At 45.6% G+C, this 19,315-nt stretch overlaps 2 protein-coding genes and 1 pseudogene across 2 annotated transcripts; 1 reads left to right on the forward strand and 2 right to left on the reverse strand.

Annotated features, from left to right (window-relative positions):
* The first annotated feature begins 12 nt into the window (after positions 1-12).
* LOC138780809 (gastrula zinc finger protein XlCGF71.1-like) lies at positions 13-535 on the forward strand. The gene is made up of 2 exons (XM_069956729.1): positions 13-59; positions 145-535. The coding sequence occupies exons 1-2, from the start codon at positions 13-15 to the stop codon at positions 533-535; spliced, it is 438 nt and encodes a 145-aa protein (XP_069812830.1).
* Positions 536-9,975: 9,440 nt separating this feature from the next.
* Positions 9,976-10,951, reverse strand: LOC138780810 (oocyte zinc finger protein XlCOF22-like; annotated as a pseudogene).
* Positions 10,952-10,977: 26 nt separating this feature from the next.
* Positions 10,978-17,790, reverse strand: LOC138780811 (oocyte zinc finger protein XlCOF7.1-like). The gene is made up of 6 exons (XM_069956730.1): positions 17,647-17,790; positions 16,901-17,068; positions 16,684-16,807; positions 16,530-16,597; positions 16,154-16,436; positions 10,978-11,090 (listed from the first exon to the last, which is right to left on the reverse strand). Exons 1-6 carry the CDS (start codon positions 17,722-17,724, stop codon positions 10,978-10,980), a joined length of 834 nt encoding a protein of 277 aa, XP_069812831.1. The 5' UTR covers positions 17,725-17,790.
* Between the last annotated feature and the right edge of the window lie 1,525 nt (positions 17,791-19,315).

The following is a 19,315-nucleotide window of genomic DNA, read 5'->3' on the forward strand; positions in this document are numbered from 1 at the left end:
GGGGGGTTAGGGATGGGGTGTTTTTTAGGAAATGTTATAAAAGTGAAGAATAAGGAAAAGTGGGATTGTAATAAGGAATAGATTGGAAGTTTTTATGTGATTTATTGTTTTCGTATGATCGTGACTTTATAAATAATAAAAAAGGAATAAAGGGGAAAAAAGTCCCACAGGAGAGAAGCCATTTTCATGTTCAAAATGTGGCAAATGTTTTATTGTGAAGCCATATCTTCTGCAACATCAAAGGAGTCATACAGGGGAGAAGCCTTTTCCATGTTCAGAATGTAAGAAATGTTTCAATAGGAAATTACAACTTATTATACATCAAAGAATTCATAAAGGAGAGAAGCCATTTTTCTGCCCCGAAGGTGGAAAATGTTTTTCAGAGCAGTCAGATCTGGTTAAACATCAGAGACTTCACACAGGTGAAAAGCCATATTTATGTTCAGATTGTGGGAAATGTTTCAATGCGAAATCAAATCTTGTTCAACATAAAGGAAGTCACACGGGGGAAGCCATTTTCGTGTGTTATGAATAGAGCTGCGGGTATGGCACGTGACCTGGGCTCAGCTGTTTCTGACACCTACAGAAATAATTAGAGTGTTCAGATGGTGGAATTTACGCGTGAAATTTTTCGCTGCGGGACCGCTTCTTGCCCAAGGAATCGACATGTCCATTCTTTAGGCAGGTTCTGCTAGAGAATCCCATAGAGGTTATTGAGGCTTTGCATTTCTGCTTTCTGCTCGAATTCTGCACCAATTCAAGGAGAGGAAATATTCCTCTTCAATTCCTATCCTATTTCTCAGTGTGAATATACCCTTAACGTATGAGCAGATGTAACATCCCTGGATGACGACCATCGATCACCCTGGGTATATCTTCAATCCTTTAGTGTCCCACTATTTGTTTTCTCTTGTTTTACCTTGGTAAAACTGTATCACTCTAGTGTCACAGGTTAAGACAGGAGGCTGCTGTTTCTTACTCCAACCACTAGATGTCACACCCGCACAGCTGCAGCTAACACTTAGGTCTAGCTACACATACATTTCTCTCTCTTTAGTAATCACTTCCTTTAGTCAGTTAGTACCTCGCTATAGGCCAGGCAGGATGGGTATTTACTTTTAGCTGTTCCTAACACTGTTGTCCAACCTCTATGGACTGCTAGCCTAAATTCCTTGAGACACCTCTACCTTGCCTACGCCGAGGACAGACTACATAGGACAGTTGACTACCTTAGAAAAGAAACGGACAAGCTCAAGACTGGACCTGCAGTAGAGCACAGTGCAAGTTCAGCCGCTCTCTACTGACAAGCGCTCAGCTTTGTAGGAAGGACTTTACAAGCCAGCCCCACCCAGAGCAGAGACCTGGGACTTGTACTACCCCAGATGACGGGTAACCCGACACTGTGGGGCAGAAGGTGGTTAGGTGAGATAACCGGGACTCATCCATACGTGAGTACGAGGATATTCTTCAAACACTTCTCAACACGTCACCACATCCCAGCTGAGTCTTTGTCGAGTGTTTATACAGTGCTGTTATACGTCAGTCTTCATTTAGGTTTAAATGTAAATCTTGTTGGTAAAATTGTGTTGTCATGATTGTGTATATGTGTATATCTATAAATATATATACAAAAAATCCTGCTTTAGCACATGGAAGCTAAAACATTTGCAATGCGATGGGCAAAACAATCCATTCAGCAGATCAGTTGTGGTCCTGCATCGAGCAGCCAATTTACCATTGGCCACTAAGAGGCCAATCTGTATATAAGGAAGATGTACTGCGGAACCAAATGCTGAGCTCCCGGCATCACGATTGATTGTGATACCGGAAGCTCCAAATCAGTTCAAAAATGTTTGCGCTACTGTTCTGACACCGCTACCCGGCTGTATCAGTACTGTAGTGCGAAGGATAAAACCGATTTGGAGCTTCCGGTATCATCATGAATCCTAATGCCGGAAGTTCCATTATTCCAGTTTCCAGCACACCTAATGCACAGAACATAATCACGGAGCGTAATACAGGTACGGCACGTGACCTGCAGCTCTATTAATTTCTATGGAGGTGCCAGAGAGTGCCAAGTGCAGCGCTCCTCCAACTTACTCCAACACCTCCATAGAAATGAATAGAGCAGTACGGAGGTTGGACCCCCCGTAACCTGGTTAACGAGCATTTTGAAAGACTAGCTCTGATTTTTCCTAAGATGTGACTTGGTTTACGAGCAGAATTTTGGTTTACGAGCAGGGAGCTGGGAGTCATGTGATTTGCATTACCTGCTCTCATTGGTGGTCCAGACTGCAGGGAGGAGGAGCCAGATCAGTGAAGGAGAACCCACGTGTTAGCAGTGTGCGCACTTTCCTCTGGTGTCCCAGGAGCCGTGAATCTCCAGCCTCCAGCCACAAGCCGTCTGAGCAGAGGAGCAGGATCAGCTGTGCTTCCACACCCCAGCGTTTGCCAGGTCAGTCAGCGATGTCTGCCATGAGGAGGGAGGGAGGTGAGGGGGACTGGATCTGTGTGAGGGAGAGGGGCTGGGTCACAGCACGGAGGGAGCTGCTGAAATCTGCCATGTGGATGAAGGTGAGAGGGGCTCAGACCTGTGTGCAGCAGTGAGTGGGGGTTGTGGAACCAATTGTCTGCATTTCAATTATTTCCTATGGGAAAATGTGCTTTGGTTTAAGAGTAGATTTGGATTACAAGCGCCGCCCCGGAACGAATTATGCTCGTAAACCAAGGCACCACTGTAATCCCAGTCAACCTCATTAATTGGCTAGGAATTCCATACAGGCAGGAGAGTTCCTCCACTTACCGCATGTGGCCGATCCTAGTCCTGCCCGCTTGTTTGCTGCAGTTCGCCTCCTGTCTCTGATCTGCTGCAGCTCCCTGTTCGGTCCATTGCAGTGAGTGTCCTCCAACTTCCTCTCTTCTCCCGATCTGGGTTCCAGCCTTTTCACACAGATGAAGTGTCTCCACTGTCCTCTAGGGTGCGCACATTCCTTCTTAAATTTAAAGGGCCAGTGTGCTCTTCATTATTTTTTTTCTCCACCTATCCTGTCTTTCCTGCATCTATTTAAGGAGTACTACGGCGATTCTTCTCTTTTTTTGTTGTCATATAACTTTGTAATGTGTGTTAATAAGCTATCTGGCCCCGTTTCCCCCCTTTCCCACCCTGAAACCCCCCCCCCCCCCCCGCCATTGCCGGAAGAGAAATAACTGTCGACCCCGTCCTCTTCTCCCGGGCGCCATCTTGGGTCGATGTCGTCAGAGCAAGGGGCGGGCCTGGTCTTCTTCCTTTTCAGCGTCTTCCACAGCAGTGAATGCACTTGTGCACCAGCAGCCTTTTCATTGGCTGGAGCGCATCACATGGCTTCCAGCTTGCTCAGCCCTGATTGGCTGAGCAAGCTGGAAGTCATGTGATGTGCTCCAGCCAATGAAAAGGCTGCTGGTGCGCATGCGCACTAGCAGCCTTTTCTCTCCCATTCACTGCTCCGCAACCCGGAAGTGAGGGAGATCCGAGGGCAGCAGACGGGGATGTAGCAAGCGGGAGATTCAATCGGCGAACGTCACCGGAGGGAAGTATATAAGCTTTTTTTTTTTTTGGTCCGCTGGAGTACTCCTTTAAAGCTGCTTTGCTTGTGCCTTCTTGTCTGTTGTTGGTTTCTCACATTTCTCAGGTATTGTTCTCTGTATCCTGACCTGTTCTGGTTCTCCTGTTGACAACCCGGCCTACTGCCTATTCAATTCCTGCCCAATTACAGTCTGTTCTCTGGTCCTTAGAAGAGATGATTGAACAGCGGAAAATCTTAGGTTTATAGAACTCGAACCTTGTTGAACCTTCTGCATTTGATTCCCGATGCCTTCCCGTTCCGTGGGGAAGGAGTAGACAGCCCGGGTATCGCCTGGAATTCCGGGATACATCCTATTACCTAGGCTGAATCCCAGAATTCCAGGCAGTACCTGGGCTGTCTCCTCCTTCCCCAAGGACCGTGAAGGCATCGGGAATCAAATGCAGAATGTTTGACAAGGTTCGAGTTCTATAAAACCTAAGATTTTCGGCTGTTCAATCATCTCTAGTCCTTAGCACCAGCACTGTCTTAGGGTGTTATTACAGTGGCTGACGGGGGCCCAATAATAACTGTAAACGAGCGCCAATCTGCTAGATCAGCGCTCGTTTACTGGGCCTATTCCACGGCCCGATTATCGTGGGCGCTACATGGACATTGTTACTGATGTCCTTGCAGCCCTTGCTTAAACTTTATACCTTACCTATCCAGGCTGCAGGGCTTCTCTTGCAGTCTTCTTCTTTCCGGGTCCTGCGCGCTCTAACTTCAGAGCGGCCTGTCTCAGATGACAGGCCGCTCAGCCAATCACAGGCCAGGACCGCCACGGCCAGTGATTGGCTGAGCAGCCTGTGAGCTGAGACAGGCCGCTCTGAAGCTGGAGCGTGCAGGACCCGGGGAGAAGACCGCAAGAGGAGCCCTGTAGCCTGGATAGGTAATGTAAATCGTCAGTTGCTGTCTGCACACCGCCATTACACATAGCGATGTGCGGTCGGCGCCCTACAGTTATAGGTTCAAACCTATATCAACGATCAGCTGATGATCGATGTCATCGGCTGATCGTTGTATTTATTCCGCGGAGCGATAATTGGCCGATTATGGCTCCGTGGAATAGGCCCCTTAGTCTCAGGACGAGCCACTACCCACCCTGGGACCACACTTGTTGAGTGACCTGGTGTCTTCTAGCAGCAGAAGTCCAGCTTCTGCATCCTGAAGCGAGATAAAGGGTGAAGACCTAGAGGTCGCTTAGACTCCGCTCCCTGGTATGACCAGAAATGACAGCGGGTCCACATCCACTGCCCGTTACTCATTAATAGAGATGATCGAACATCGGGAGTTTTCAGGTTTGATCGAACTTGAACCTTCGTCATTTGATTCCCGATGCCTTCACGTTCTGTGGGGAAGGTGGAGACAGCCTGAAAGACAGGGATACAGCCTAGGTAATAGGCTGTATTCCTGTTTTCCAGGCGGTACTTGTGCTGTCTCCACCTTCCCCACAGAACGGGAAGGCATCTGAAAATCGAACGTGAAAATTCCCGATGTTCGATCTTCTCTACTCATTAACAGTATAGTCTAGTATAGTCTACGTTCTTCTATCCACCTAGCTTACACTCATAATGGTTCATATATATGCTATGCACGGAGGAGCCAGTTTCAAATATATGAGTAGGCCATGTTAGTTCTCATGCATTCTGTATCCACTGGTTGAGCCAAAGCCTAATGTCCTGGGAAGCCTAATGTCTGGTTCTAGATGTGGCCACTTCAGTTGATTGCTGGTAAGATCCATTGTCTATATAAGAAAGGTTTCTGGGTGTGGTCTGTGATCATTCCACATGGAGGGGGAGGCTGAGCTGTGAGTGTCATCTATTGTCTCCTCTATCTACCGGTGTCACCTTTCTCTGTACAGAATTACAGTGTACACTTTCCAGCAGCCTCCTCCTTATCATCATAGACAGAGCAGGAAGTAGTGGTAAGAAAGAAAACTGCAAGATATCAGGATTATCGTCATATGTGGATAGTGGTAGTGATGTATATTCATGCATTCATCACACTAGATTACATCTATGTTAGGACCTGATACTGGTTTGCAGTTAAGCTCCATCTACTTCAATGGAACTTCAATGAGTTACAAAACCTGCACCCAAACTGGAGACAAGAGTGGGGCTGTCTCTGGAAGAAAGTGGCCATGTTTTTGTAGTGCTTGATAACCCTTTTAAAGTGGTAAAATAATTAGATTTATCAAACTAGTGTAAGTAGAATTGGCTCAGTTGCCCCTAGCAACCAATCAGCTTCCACCTTTTCAACGAGTCTGTGAGGAATGAGAAGTGTAATCTGATTGGTTGCTAGGGACAACTAGGGCAGTTCTACTTTACACCATGTTTGATAAATCTCCCCCAATGTTATAAACTTACCTGGGATCCCCGCTCATTGCAGCAGCAGCCACTGACTACAGTGACAGGCTACTTAGGCAATCACTAACTGTGGGACTGTCCCGCCTCCATCAGGTATTGGCTGAGCAGCTGTCACTATAGTGGCTGCGGTCAGTGGGGGACACAAAGACAAGGCAGGAGGACACCTGCGAGTGAGGTACGTATAAAACAAATTTAAGGTTTTCTTTACCCTTTAATCAGCTGTCGGACGTGTATCAGCTACCACATGGAGCAATGAACGGCCCACAGTCAGATTTTTTAACTCCTTAAGGATAAGACCAATTTCAATTAATGCGTTCTCGTTTTTTTCCTCCCCAACTTCAAAGCATCATAACGCTTTTATTTTTCAACCTACTGAGCTGTTTACAGCCTTATTTTTTTTTTGCCACAATCTTCAGTTTTCTTGAAGTCGCACTGCGGGGGTCCTGATTGGACAGTGACTGGAGCATAGACAGTTAAATGCGGTGGCACTGAAGGGGTTAATGGGGGGAACTCCAATCAACCGGTGCCAGAGATTTGTAATTTACTTCTATTTAAAAATCTAGTCTTCCAGTACCTATCAGTAGAGTTGATTGAACCTCGTGAATCTTAGGTTTGATCGAACTCGAACATTCACGAACCTGCCGCATTAGATTGCTGATGTCTTCCCGTTCCGTGGGGAAGGAGGAGACTGCCCAGGTACGGACTGAAATTCCGTGATTCAGCCTATTACCTAGGCTGAATCCCAGAATTCCAGGCGGTCCCCGGGCAGTCTCCTTCTTCCCCACAGAACGGGAAGACATCAGCAATCTAATGCGGCAGGTTCGTGAATGTTCGAGTTCAATCAAACCTAAGATTTTCCAATGTTCGATCAACTCTAGTCAATAGATCCCCCTGGCCGCTTCATTGCTATGGTTGACCTCTTTGACCTCGAAGGACATATATATGGTCTTGCCGCCACATCAGACTATAGTGCAGTAACAGTAATGACTGAGCACAAGCCATTGGAACAGGCCACATCCAGTGGGACAGAAAGGACTGTATGGTGAAGCAGCTTGGCCAGGTGGAGTTGAGCCGCTTTGGACGTGTATTGCTGGCTCCTGCCCATACATGCGGGTTCTGCGTTTGTGTCTGAATGGCCACGGCTGATTCTCTTCCTGCAGAGCTTACACACTGCAAGGGTTTCATCATCCAAAAGTTTCTAAAAAAAAATCCCACACAGGAGATGCCCAAACAACGTCCTTGCCGGCAGTATTGTTTCTTGTAAAATATATAAAGGTTTGCATCATGTCTCCCTTTCCCTTCTTCCTTCTGTAACATATATAAGGTTTCCATCATGTCCTCCCTTTCCCTTCTTCCTCCTGTAACAATATAAAGGTTTCCATCATGTCCCTAGTTTTCTCTTCTTCCTCCTGTAACATATATAAAGATTTCCATCTTGTCCTCCTTTCCCTTCTTCCTCCTGTACATATATAAAGGTTTCCATCATGTCCCTATTTCTCTTCTTCCTCCTGTAACATATATAAAGATTTCCATCTTGTCCTCCTTTCCCTTCTTCCTCCTGTAACATATATAAAGGTTTCCATCATGTCCCTCCTTTCCCTTCTTCCTCCTGTAACATATAGGTTTCCACCATGTCCTCCCTTTCCCTTCTTCCTCCTGTAACACATATAAAGGGTTTCCATTGTGTCCCTATGTTCTCTTCTTCCTCCTGTACATATATAAGGTTTCCATCTTGTCCTCCTTTCCCTTCTTCCTCCTGTAACATATATAAAGGTTTCCATCATGTCCCTATTTACTCTTCTTCCTCCTGGTAACATATATAAGGTTTCCACTCTTGTCCTCCTTTCTCATTCTTCCTCCAGACTATACAGATTTAGAGGGAATGTCACAACGGCAAGCAAAATGATGAAACTGCCTGAGGTGCATTTGCGTTACCCCTCTGGCAGAGAAAAAATCCAAATAAAAAACCCCAAAAGAATGACAAACACAAAAACTATATAAAACTACATAATGTCAAACTTTATTATATTCCAAAAAGAGTGAATAAAACTATGTTAAAAAGTCATAAAATAATTGTGAATACAGAGAAGATACAAGAGCATGAATGTATAGCATACACTACAATACATCAATGTAAGTTTCCGATTGAGTTAAAGGGGTTATCCAGGCTTAGAAAAACTTTCTTCCGGAAAACATCACCACTCCTCTTCTCAGGTTGGGTGTGGGGGGTTTGTAGTTCAGTTCCATAGAAGTGAAAGGAGCTGAACTGCAATACCACACACAACCTAAGGACAGGGGTGGTGCTGTTTATGGAAGAAAGTAGCTGTGTTTTTTCTAATATTTGATGACCCCTGTAACGCCCCCTGTTTACAATTAAACAGAGACCAGTTAATATCAATTAGAAGTTAATGGTGCCTTTACACACACAGATTTATCTGACAGATTTCTGAAGCCAAAGCCAGGAATGGATTGGAAAAGAGGAGAAATCTCAGTCATTCTTTATGACCTGTTCCCAGTTTATAGTCCGTTGCGGGCCTTGGCTTAAAAAATTTGTCAGATAAATCTGTTTGTGTAAACGCACCATAAGTTTCCACCCAATAAAGCCGATCACCAGAACCAGCGTACGTTTTTAGATCTCCGGACATCTCTTACAGCATCCTGAGCCTGTCAGCTAACGGTGAGCAAGGGGGCCCGTGCTTCCATGCCGCCTGCTCCTGTGGCAGACTGTCTCTCTCCACACCCGACCACCTGAATCAGACTGGTGAGAGGTGGAGTCCTGATTCCTGGATATGGCTGTGCTGCCGCAGGAACAGAGCCCACTGCAGGCGTTCGGGAAGCAGAAGGAATAAAGTTCCCTGGATCCGATACCGCTGTAGATCGCGGGTGTAAAGAGTGGTGTTTTGGGGAGTTTAGGGCGAGTTAAAGGGGTACTCCGGCCCTGCAGTATAATTTGTGTACGGATGGGGAGGGGGTTGAAATCGAAGCCGGCGGTGACTTACCTCCCTGGTTCCAGCAGTGGCTCCCGGATGCGCCGCCCACGTACCCCCGTCCTGCTGCCGCTTCCTGGTCAAAGCTGCGCTTAATGTGACATCTCAGGGCAGCTCTGCCATTCAAGCGGCCGAGGTGGGGACTCTGGCTCGTCTCCAAGCCGCAGCTCTGACCAGGAAGCGGCCACGGGACGGGGGTACGGGGCAGCGCGATCCGGGAGCCACCACTGGAACCGGGGAGGGGCTTGTAAAGGCATCTGTCCGACACGTCCCTCCTTCTACTATTATTTCTATATTGGGGCCAGTTCACACTGAGTAAATTTGGCCAAACTCTCCTCCGCAGAATCTCGCCTGCCTCAGTGTAAACCGGCGACTCTATGGGAGGGCTTGCGCGCCCCGCTCAAAGAATTGACATGTCAATTCTTTGAGCGGAGTACGGAGGAGTGCGGAGGTGTGTGAGCCCTCCCATAGAGATGTTGCAGATTCTGCAGCAGAATTCCAGTGTGAACTGGCCCTTACATAAAAAAACATGGGCAATTTATCCGAAGACATAATACGTAATAACTATCAGTGAATTCCTCTACTTTATAACTTGCACTAGCAGCTTATATGAACCCTAGGCTGCATTCACACATTCTGTGTTTCACGCGGACGTGGAATGCTTGTAACGGACTTCCCCCCCCCGCCCATGTATAAATATGCGCAGCGGTTGTAGTGTCAGAGCTGCACGGCTTGCTTCATTACAGCGCAGGCGCATATACATACAGGTCCCCGGCACCCAGCATCACATCACAGATGCTGCCCGAGCGAGGGGGAGGCGTACAGACTCCATTATAGCCGTTCCACATCCGTGTCTGTAATGGACTGTGATTGCACCAGGGTAGTGTCACAGACTCACGTCAAGAAGATTTTAATATGTGTGAATAAACTTTGTAGCATTAACTTGACTCTTAGGAAGGCTGAGTCCGTACTGAAGCAATCTGGCCCTATAATCTATCGATATGTTGATGTGCAAGTTAGAGTTCACTTTTGGGTAAAACATTTCCCACACTCTGGTGTTACTATGGCTTCTTCTTTGCATGTTTAACAACAGATGATTTCAAAGTGAAATGTTCCCGCATATATCACATGGAAATGGTTTCTCCCCTGTGTGAGTTCTTTCATGCTTAACAGAGTCTCTTTCAAAGTAAACACTTCCCACATTCATAGCATGAAAATGGTTCACCCCTGTGTGAACTTTTTGATGTTTAACAAGACTAGATTGAAAATATAAGATTTTCCACACTCTGTACATGAAAATGGCTCCTCCCTGCGTGAATTCTCATATGTTCATCGAGACTTAACTTTGCCTTAAACACTTATCACATTCTGGGCATGAAAATAGCTTCCTCCCTGTGTGAATTCTCTGATGTTTAATCAAATATGAGCTCGTGTTAAAAGACTTGCCACATTGTGAGCATGAATATGGCCTCTCCCCTGTGTGAATTCTTTGATGTTGAACAACAGCTGATTTTCCAATAAAGCATTTCCCACACTCTAAACATTTAAATGGCTTACTCCCCTCTATGAATTCTTTGATGTTCAATAATAGCTGATTTCTGAGAAACCGCTTTCCACATTCTGGGGCAAGGAAATGGCTTCTCCCCTGTATGAACTCTAAGTATGTCTAAGAAGCCTCGATTTCAAAGTAAACATTTTCCACATTCGACATGAAAATGGTTTGTCACCTGTGTGAAGGCTTTGATGTGTAAGAAGATCTGCTTTCCGATTATAACAATTTCCACTTCAGAACATGCAAATGGCTCTCTCCTGTGTGAATTCTCTGATGCTCAATAAGAGTTGATTTCTGACAAAAACATTTCCCACATTCTGGACATGAAAATGGTCTCTCTCCTGTGTGAGTTTCAGATGTTTCCCAGTATATCTTTTATAAGTAACACATTTCCACATTGTGGACATGAAAATGGTTTCTCTTCTTTGTGACCTCTTTGATGTTCATCGCCCTTTTTGAATTTTTTGTCTGGCTTAACAGGTCTGTGTCGTATGCCCCTCATATGTATCTTGTGTGATATCATCGTCTGCTGTAAAATCTGAAGATATGTCCCTCTGATGTCCCTCTGAGCTCCTGATATACTCATCTGCCAAGGGAAAAACAGAATTTAAACTTCAGTAAAGCCTCTGATATAATTCTGTACAATGTGTCCGAAATCTAGCGTAAAGGTGTTATCCAGGGTTAGAAAAACCAGAAAAGCATAGCTGTTAAAAGGGTTGTCCAGCGAAAATCCTTTTCTTTCAAATCAACTGGTGTCAGAAAGTTATATAGATTTGTAATTTACTTCTATTAAAAAATCTCAACTCTTCCCATACTTATCAGCTGTTGTATGTCCTGCAGGAAGTGGTGTATTCTTTTCCAGTCTGACACAGGGCTCTTTGCTGCCACCTCTGGCCATGTCGGGAACTGTCCAGAGCAGGGAGAGGTTTTTCTATGGGAATTTGCTGGCCGCTCTGGACAGAGGTGTCAGCAGAGAGCAACTGGAAATAAAACAACACTTCCTGCAGGACATACAGAACCTAATAAGTATGGGAAGACTGGACATTTTTTTTTTATAGAAGTAAATTATAAATCTTTATAACTTTCTGACACCAGTTGATTTGAGAGAAAAAGATTTTTGCTAGACAACCCCCTTAACTTTCAGAAAAAGGCAACTCTTGTCCTCATTTTGTTTGTCTTATTGCAGCTCAGTTCCACTGACAGGAATGGAGTCGAGTTGTAATATCACACAAAAACTGAGGACAGATTTAAAACCAACTTGTGTAGGTTGCTCCATGTTAGTGAAGACTTCAGAAGAGAAGGATTTAGGGCAGTCATATTCTAAAAGCAAATGCTGCCAAATACTACAAGCCCCCATTCTTCTCCCTTCTACCTAATATTCTCCCCTAATCACCCTCTTACAACCCCTCCAACATCGGCACAGCCCCCTACAGAAGATTTGGCAATCAAATTTTGTTGCCAAATAAAATGAAACGATAAAACTCAAAAAAAACCTCTTTCATCCCTCCTTATTCCTAAAGTACAGTGTCAGGACAGGGAGGTATGTGAACACAAAACAGACAAAACACAATATAGAATAGTGAGCAAGCCAAGTCAGAACCTAACGGGCATGCCTTGATAGCTTCCGAGGTCAAGTTTACGCGGATCCGCACACTTCCTAGTTAAATCTGTAAAGGGGTTTGGCTATGAGCGAGAACCCCTTAATAAACTTCCTATAGTAATTGGCGAATCCCCAAAACCTCTGCAGGGGCCTTCAGGTTATTGGGGTCGCTCTCAAGTTTTCAATGGCTACAACTTAAGCGGATCCATACCAAAGTAGTTTGGGGTTATACAATAACCCAGAAACGAGACCTCACTGCATAACAAACTGGCATTTCGACAACTTGGCAAAAGACTATTTTGTCTCAAAAGCTCCATGACTGTACATGCGAGTATGTGAGAAGCCCAATCGGGAAAAAAATCAAACAAGAAAACGACCTAGAATACTCACGAAAAATTTCATTAACAAAATGTTGGAAGACCGCTGGGGCATTACATAACCCAAAGGGCATGACAAGGTATTCGAGAATGGCCGCTCTGGGGTACTGAAGGGCGGTCTTCCACTCATCCCTTCCCTGATTCAGATTAAATGATATGCTCCCTGTAAGTCAACTTTTGAAAAAACATTTAGCTCCCACTATCTGGTTAAACAAATCCGGGATAAGAGGTAGCGGGTGCTGGTTCTTAACCGTAATTTTGTTTTATTCCCGGTAATCAATAGCCCATTGTCTTTTTTTGCCCACAAAAAAGAATCCCGCCCCCAAAGGAGAGGAGGAGGGGTGAATATGACCCTTACGCAGACTTTCCTTTATGTACTCCCGCAGGACAGGATAAGTTGAATATATGTCCCCTGGGATATTTGGCACCGGGAGTTAACTTAATCGAACAGTCATATGGTCTGTGGGGCGGCAATCTGTCCACCGCCCTTTCATTGAATACATCTGAATAATCAGACAAAAATTCCGGAATCTCCCCCTCCCCAGAGGAGCATTCTACAAGAGCCACAGCAATACAGTGGGAAGCACACTTAGGCCCCCACCGCACAAGTTCCCTGCTGGACCAATCAAAGACAGGGTTATGTGCCTCCAACCAGGGTAATCCCAGAATCACGTCAGACGACAAATTATGCTTAAGAAGAAAATCAATGTTTTGCAACATAAACAGACCCCACCTTAACTTCCAGGCAGGGGGTCGTATACCGTACGTCCCCTTGGGCAAAGGGGGCAGAGTCTGCTCTAGTGACATTAACTGGACACCTGAGCCGCAGGGGACATACCTCTAAACCAGAGAAAAACACAGGGTTAATAAAATTTGCCAAGGACCCAGAATTGATCTGGGCATACCCAGAAACACTTTTCTCCCCCAACACCAGAGAAATTGGCAAAAGTAACCCCCTCGATAGTCACTCAGGCGCTGGAGTTTTCCGGCGGTGGTCCCGGCTCAGAAATACATTGCCGTACACTGTGTCCTGCTTTCCCACAATACAGACACAAGTTGTTCTGCAGGCAGTGCGCTTGTCTGACCTTGGCGTTGGTGGAGTCTACCTGCATAGGTTCTTCTGGAGTGGTTAATGCACAAGGGATTTCTAGGATGGTCTGGGGTACCTCTTTCCTGCTTTCTGTCCCTCAAACGTCGGTCCACTGGAATAGCTAAGGTCAAGTACTCCTTGAGAGTGTCAGGAGAAGGATAAGCCACCAGCAGGTCCTTCAAAGGTCACTCAGCCCAGCCTGGAACTGATACCGGAGGGCAGAGTCGTTCCAAGTAGAAGGGCCGCTTCACTGCCTAAACTCAGAGTAATAGTCCTTCACCGGACGTTTACCCTGCCTTAGCAAAGTCAGCTGATGCTCGGCATTATCGGCACTGTTCGGGTCATCATAAAGTAACCCTAATGCCGAGAAGAACTGGTCCACCGTCCGTAAGCTTCTCCTTTCCCCCTTAAATTTCTCTGGGAGCTGGACGGGTGGCTCTGGAGGTACCGGGGAGGTCATAGTAAGCTGTCGGGGGCTGTCTCCTGTTCCTGGACCCTTACAGCCAGCTCCTGCCCCATGGTGTTGAGCCGCTGCATCTGGTCCACTATATTAGTCAAGTCGTTCCTGTTGTATATGAGGCAAACGACAGTCTGGCTGGTTATTCTGTCAGGACAGGGAGGTACGGACAGGACAAGACAGTGGGCCCTAGATCTCAACCCACCCACTGTCCCTACCTACTTGCCTCAGTCGGCCCTAGGCGGCCGCGGACAACCACGAAGGCGTTCCCTATGCTGCGTATGTGGAACACAGAACAAGACAGACAGAAAAACACAATATAGAATAGTGAGAAAGCCAAGTCAGAACCAAACGGGCAACGCAGTACAAAAATCAGCAATAGGATAGTCCAAGGTCAGGCGGGAGGTCAGATAACAAGTTGAGCAGTCAGAGCGAATTAGGAAGGGAATAGCAGGAATAGACATGAGGAGCTGAGGCCAGGAGTTAACCTAATAGCCAGCGCTGGGAGACTGACTCAGCTTTCTTTTATGCTAACCAAGAGCCCGGTCTGGATCCCCATTGAACCAGCGCTCTGATCTCCCAGGTTACAGACAGGCAGAGAAACCCCTCAATCAAAGAGCCCACTCAGGTGTATAAATTAAGTCTAGAAGCTTCTCAGCTTAACTCCTGCATTGCCAGGAAGCTGAGAAGCAATCGAATGTGGCACATAAAAGCAAACACCAGGCCCAGTTCACACCAAGCTAGTGCACATTCCTGACAACAGGCATCTATCACAGATCATAGAGCCGAAAAGCTCAGACAGCATCTGGCATAACATTTTTCCAGTAGCATTGGTCCCCTTCCCTAGTTTTTCCTGTACTGTATGCAGTCATACCAAATGTAAATTTTTTGGAGTCTTCAGAGGAACTTTTAAAAGAACCTTCAATTCCGTATCCAACTTACTTACGTATTGCATTGACCCGGAGACCTACAAGCACAACCTGCTTATGGCAGGCTGCAACGGTGGATCTGACATGACAGCCAGGACGGATGTTCTTCAGAAAGCAACCTTTTAGTGTCCTGTGATTGTATTGCTGGATTTACTCTCCCCTTTGCAGGTAGAACAGCTTTCCCTCTTAGGCCACGTTCTAATGCTGTAAGTAAGCGGCCGTGTCACAGAATCTCTGCTGTCTGAAGTTCAAACCGGAACCAACTTAATTTCTTTTGAATTCGGATGTAAGCACATTGGGGTATGCCCACGTTCCAATTCACCATAACTGACAATGTAAAGCGAGACCGGAGCCACAGTTTATATTGTCTGCACTGTCAATTTTGTGTGGCTGCTATTCAATGAATAGCAGCCGCACAAACTTAACATGTCAGTCTTGAGTGCGGCCGCATGGAATCCCAGCCAGAGTGTATACTGTGTGTATACACTCCTGCCGGGATTTCATAGAAAACAATGTTATTTGATTTCCTCACTAAATAGCATCCGTTATTGCAATCCTGCAACAATGGCCGTTACTTAGTGAAAAAATTGTGTGAGTATGACCTTAAGGTGGAGACTTCCTATAAGATTTTTGAGGTTTGACGGAATTTTTCCCCATTTATATGTTCATGAGGACAGCCCCCGATGTAAAACAAGAAGGCCCAGCTCGAAATCACTACTTCAACCCATAAATGTTATAAAGTCTGCGGAAAATTGTTTACCCTGCTCTTTAACATTATGTGTTCTTGACTTTGGATGTGGTTGCTTTTTGAAAATAGCGCTCACAGAGGATGGGGGAAGATCAGGGGGGGGGGGGGCATTTCTAGAATTTAATTATTCCAGTGGTTGCTGGATTTCAGGGACTGTCTTACGTTTCTGTGCGGCATTAAAAAGGAGGGAAGAAATTCTAGGCACTGACATCAGGGAGCTCTATATATCGAATGTTTGTAGCGGCAACTGCATCATTATGGGGTGGATGTTATATATCTGAGGCAATTGAGCTGAATCACATGTTAGACTTAAAGGAAAAAAAGCTACATGTACAGACAATGTAGTAAAGTGAAACAGCAGGCCTGCACAGCGCAGACATATTAAATGACTATATTCCACAGGTGTGCACAGAATCTGGGAGTGTTCTCTTCATTTAGTGGTACTCACCTGGGCGGTTACCTGTAGTGATGTCTTCCTTATACTGCTCATCACTGCTGTCATCTGTCTCTTCCTTTACTATTATGTCTAGAGCATCAATACAGTTCCCATCTTTCTCTGTAGTGACATCTTCCATATACTGCTCATCACCGCTCACATCTGGCTCTTCTTTAACTATTATCTTTATAGCATCAATATAGTTCAGATCTTTCCCTGTAGTGATGTCCTCCTTATACTGCTCATCACCGCTGTAATCTGTCTCTGGACCACTAATATTGTTCTCATCTTCCCCCTGATTCATAAGATATGAGAGAAAGATTGTAAAAGTCATCAGACAGTAGAAGTCAGGTGGGATGTACAGATCATAGGGAACATCTCCATCTACCTGATCCTGATCCTGTGGAGGAAGAGGACGGGGGCATCTCTCTGGTGCTGTTCTCTTACTGGATCTGACTGGAGGGAACACATACAGAGACTGAATTCATTCTTTCCATCCAGATAATACAGAGAGGAGGTGTGTATATAGTCCTGTCTATTACCTGCTGCTGGGAGGGGCTGCTGATCCTCCAGCATCACATCCTTGTACTGATCCTTGTGTCCTTCTACATACTCCCACTCCTCCATGGAGAAATAGACCGCCACGTCCTGACACCTTATAGGAACCTGACACACACAATGATCACACAGTCATCCCCCCCACCCCTCCAGTGGTGTTACTGTATAATGTCCCAGCATTCCCAGCAGCCACAGTCTCACCTCTCCACTCAGCAGCTCCACCATCTTGTTGGTGACTTCTAGGATCTTCTCTTCCTCCATTTCCTCATGTATCAGGGGCCCCGGGATTGGGCTCAGGGTTCTTCCCCATCCTTCACACCCCGGGGCCCCACAGCGCCCACTAGAGGCCTTCTTCACTACTGTGTAATCCTGTGTATGGAGAGACACATTACTATCACTCCATCCATTCCCAGAATCCCTCACCTCTCCAGTCCTATCCATCTGTTATTCCATAGATAAGAATGATGTCATGATGACATCACTCCCAGAATCCCTCACCTCTCCAGTCCTATCCATCTGTTATTCCATAGATAAGAATGATGTCATGATGACATCACTCCCAGAATCCCTCACCTCTCCAGTCCTATCCATCTGTTATTCCATAGATAAGAATGATGTCATGATGACATCACTCCCAGAATCCCTCACCTCCCAGTCCTATCCATCTGTTATTCCATAGATAAGAATGATGTCATGATGACATCACTCCCAGAATCCCTCACCTCTCCAGTCCTATCCATCTGTTATTCCATAGATAAGAATGATGTCATGATGACATCACTCCCAGAATCCCTCACCTCTCCAGTCCTATCCATCTGTTATTCCATAGATAAGAATGATGTCATGATGACATCACTCCCAGAATCCCTCACCTCTCCAGTCCTATCCATCTGTTATTCCATAGATAAGAATGATGTCATGATGACATCACTCCCAGAATCCCTCACCTCTCCAGTAAGCCGAAAGAGTATCTCTAGAGTGAGGGTTATTATCCTCTCCGCCATCTTGTTCCTGTCTCTCTTCATTGTTCATAAATCAGTCAGAAAACTTCTCTCACATAGAAGATATCAGCTGAGGATCCTGTATTGTTGGGACCTGAAGTGAAAGATAAGGAGACTCATAGATCACTGTCATAGCAGGAAAAGATCTAAGGTTGATATTTAGTCAGAATCATCACATAAAAAATCCTGCATCCACACAAAGTTCTATAGTGACAACATTGTGCAAAATTTTTGGTCCACACAAATACTGTACCTCCACCCGCAGAGCTGTACAGGAGCCGTGTGCTTCCCCTGCGCTTACAGGACCTGCCATGATGTCACAGTCATGTGATCAGTCACATGGGAAGGAGGGGGTGGAGTCAAGGAGTCACATGATCAGGGGCTGCTGCTCAGTGTATGCAGGACTCTGCTGTGCTGGATGAGCTGAAGTGATGTGTATGCAGCAGAGCTGTGTGTGTGTGATGTGTGTGGAGCAGAGCTGTGTATGTGTGTGTTATATATGCCTGCAGCAGAGCCCTGTGTGTAATGTACATGTAGCTGAGCTGTATGTGTGTAATGTACATGTAGCTGAGCTGTATGTGTGTAATGTACATGTAGCTGAGCTGTATATATGTAATGTACATGTAGCTGAGCTGTATATATGTGTAATGTACATGTAGCTGAGCTGTATATGTGTAATGTACATGTAGCTGAGCTGTATATGTGTAATGTACATGTAGCTGAGCAGTATATGTGTAATGTACATGTAGCTGAGCTGTATATGTGTAATGTACATGTAGCTGAGCTGTATATATGTGTAATGTACATGTAGCTGAGCTGTATATGTGTAATGTACATGTAGCTGAGCTGTATATGTGTAATGTACATGTAGCTGAGCTGTATATGTGTAATGTACATGTAGCTGAGCTGTATGTGTGTAATGTACATGTAGCTGAGCTGTATGTGTGTAATGTATATGTAGCTGAGCTGTATATGTGTGTAATGTACATGTAGCTGAGCTGTATATGTGTGTAATGTACATGTAGCTGAGCTGTATATGTGTGTAATGTACATGTAGCTGAGCTGTATATGTGTGTAATGTACATGTAGCTGAGCTGTATGTGTGTAATGTACATGTAGCTGAGCTGTATGTGTGTAATGTACATTGTCGGTGTCTGGAGAGGACAGAGCAAGTTTTTTTTCCATCTCCCTGTTCTAAAAATCCATTTAATATATGGTCCCTAGATAAAGGACATATCAGATATTAGGCTGGGTTCACACTACGTATATTTCAGTCAGTATTGTGGTCCTCATATTGCAACCAAAACCAGGAGTGGTTTGAAAACACAGAAAGGATCTGTTCACACAATGGTGAAATTGAGTGGATGGCTGCCATATAACAGTAAATAACGGCCATTATTTCAATATAACAGCCGTTGTTTTAAAATAAAATATCTCTGCTCACTGTCTCCACTCTGCTGCTGAGTGCACCGTACCCCGGGGGGCAGGGCCGGTGTCAGCACCCGGCATACTAGGGCAAGTGCCGGGGCCCACAGCGCCTCTAGGGGCCCACTTTTGCTACTTTTTTCCCCCGTCACTGAGGCTGCAGGGGGTGCCATCACGTTTGCTACCATGC

The sequence above is a fragment of the Dendropsophus ebraccatus genome, unplaced genomic scaffold, assembly GCF_027789765.1.
Source record: "Dendropsophus ebraccatus isolate aDenEbr1 unplaced genomic scaffold, aDenEbr1.pat pat_scaffold_861_ctg1, whole genome shotgun sequence".
Lineage (NCBI taxonomy): Eukaryota > Metazoa > Chordata > Amphibia > Anura > Hylidae > Dendropsophus > Dendropsophus ebraccatus.